The sequence below is a fragment of the Loa loa genome (assembly GCF_000183805.2).
Source record: "Loa loa unplaced genomic scaffold supercont3.2259, whole genome shotgun sequence".
Lineage (NCBI taxonomy): Eukaryota > Metazoa > Nematoda > Chromadorea > Rhabditida > Onchocercidae > Loa > Loa loa.
In genome coordinates this window covers 1-1,420 of record NW_018110438.1, presented here as the reverse complement: position 1 = coordinate 1,420, position 1,420 = coordinate 1, and the positions used below count along the sequence as shown (strand labels likewise).

At 27.0% G+C, this 1,420-nt stretch overlaps 1 protein-coding gene across 1 annotated transcript; it reads right to left on the bottom strand.

The window, feature by feature from the left end:
* Nucleotides 1-57: 57 nt before the first annotated feature.
* Nucleotides 58-1,377, bottom strand: LOAG_15604 (hypothetical protein; the record flags this gene model as incomplete). The annotated part of the gene is made up of 3 exons (XM_003151094.1): nt 58-195; nt 658-793; nt 1,241-1,377. The coding sequence occupies 3 exons, from the start codon at nt 1,375-1,377 to the stop codon at nt 58-60; spliced, it is 411 nt and encodes a 136-aa protein (XP_003151142.1).
* Between the last annotated feature and the right edge of the window lie 43 nt (nt 1,378-1,420).

Genomic DNA, 1,420 nt, shown 5'->3' with positions numbered 1-1,420 from the left:
GAAAATGATAATTTTACAGACAAAAAAGAAAAAAAAATCACTGAAATGATAGAGAGATCAATTTTTCAGCGATGTTTTCGTGTTCGATGTTTCCATGGATGACGACGAGAACGCTTCATTTGATTGTTTTTTCCGCCAATTTTTTGTTTCAATTTTTTGCTGCTTACAATCATAGATGCGACGACAAAAATATACCTGAAATGGAGCAAAGATCAAATGAAATTCCATAAATATGTCATATTTCATAAATGAAATTACATAAATATGTCATATTTCATAAACGAAATTCTATAAATATGAAATTAAAAACAACAAAAAAGAAAAATGAGAAAAGAAAATTTAAACTAAAACTTCAAATTTTTCATATGGAAATGATGGCCACAATTGAACTTTCATTTGAAAATGAATTATCATGACAAATGAAATTTGTTGGAATTAAAATTTTGAACTGAATTTAAATTGATAATTATTTAATTATAGATTAACTTACTAATTCAAGTGATGTATCATTACGTGAAGGATATGTCTGTCTCAAAAACAATTTAAATCTAAATTGCTCAATTACTTAATTATCGACTAACTTATCACTTCAAGTGATATATTATTAAGTGAAAGATAATCTAAATTGATAATTACTTAATTATAGATTAACTTTACCAATTCAAGTGGTGTATCATCACGTGGAAGATACGTTCGACGTGAATAATCATCTTCACCTTTTTTCCATAATAAATTTTCCTCACTTACACGTTGTGCAATTGGATATGTATCATTTCTTGTTTCGGCCATAAACCTAAATTTGTAAATAAAATTAAAAAATTTATCAAATTAATGATTGTTATCGAGTTATTAAATTAGTAATAATTAAAAAATAGTCTATTTAATTTATTAAAAAAAAAGCCTATTAATGAAAATAATTAAAAAATCAATAAACTACAATACGGATATGCAATAGTGGGATCAGAGAGATCAGGAAAAAGCGATAGAAAATCATACCGGAATCATTACGAAGTATCTTTAAATCCGGAAAAAATTTGAACTTAATTTTTTACAAAATATAAAAACATACGTACAATATTTGAGCAACTGATAGTAAAAATATGCGTCTATTTTGGTAATTCACGTATCGTATGTAGAACGTAAAAAACATAACGTTTTAGTAATTCACATTCCACTTGTATAACGTAAAAAGTTAACACTCTAATAGTTCACGTGTCACGTGTAAGCGTAAAAAACTTACCGGCCATATTCATTATATGTTAGCACCCATACAATTTCATCTACCGTATCAAGCGGTATAATATCCATATGTTTTGAAGCAAGTAATTCACGCTCAAATACCGGTGGTATTAATGAATTATCAGTTTTAACTTGCATCGGTGTATAGTACCATAATACTGATGCTAAAGGCGTTCCTAAA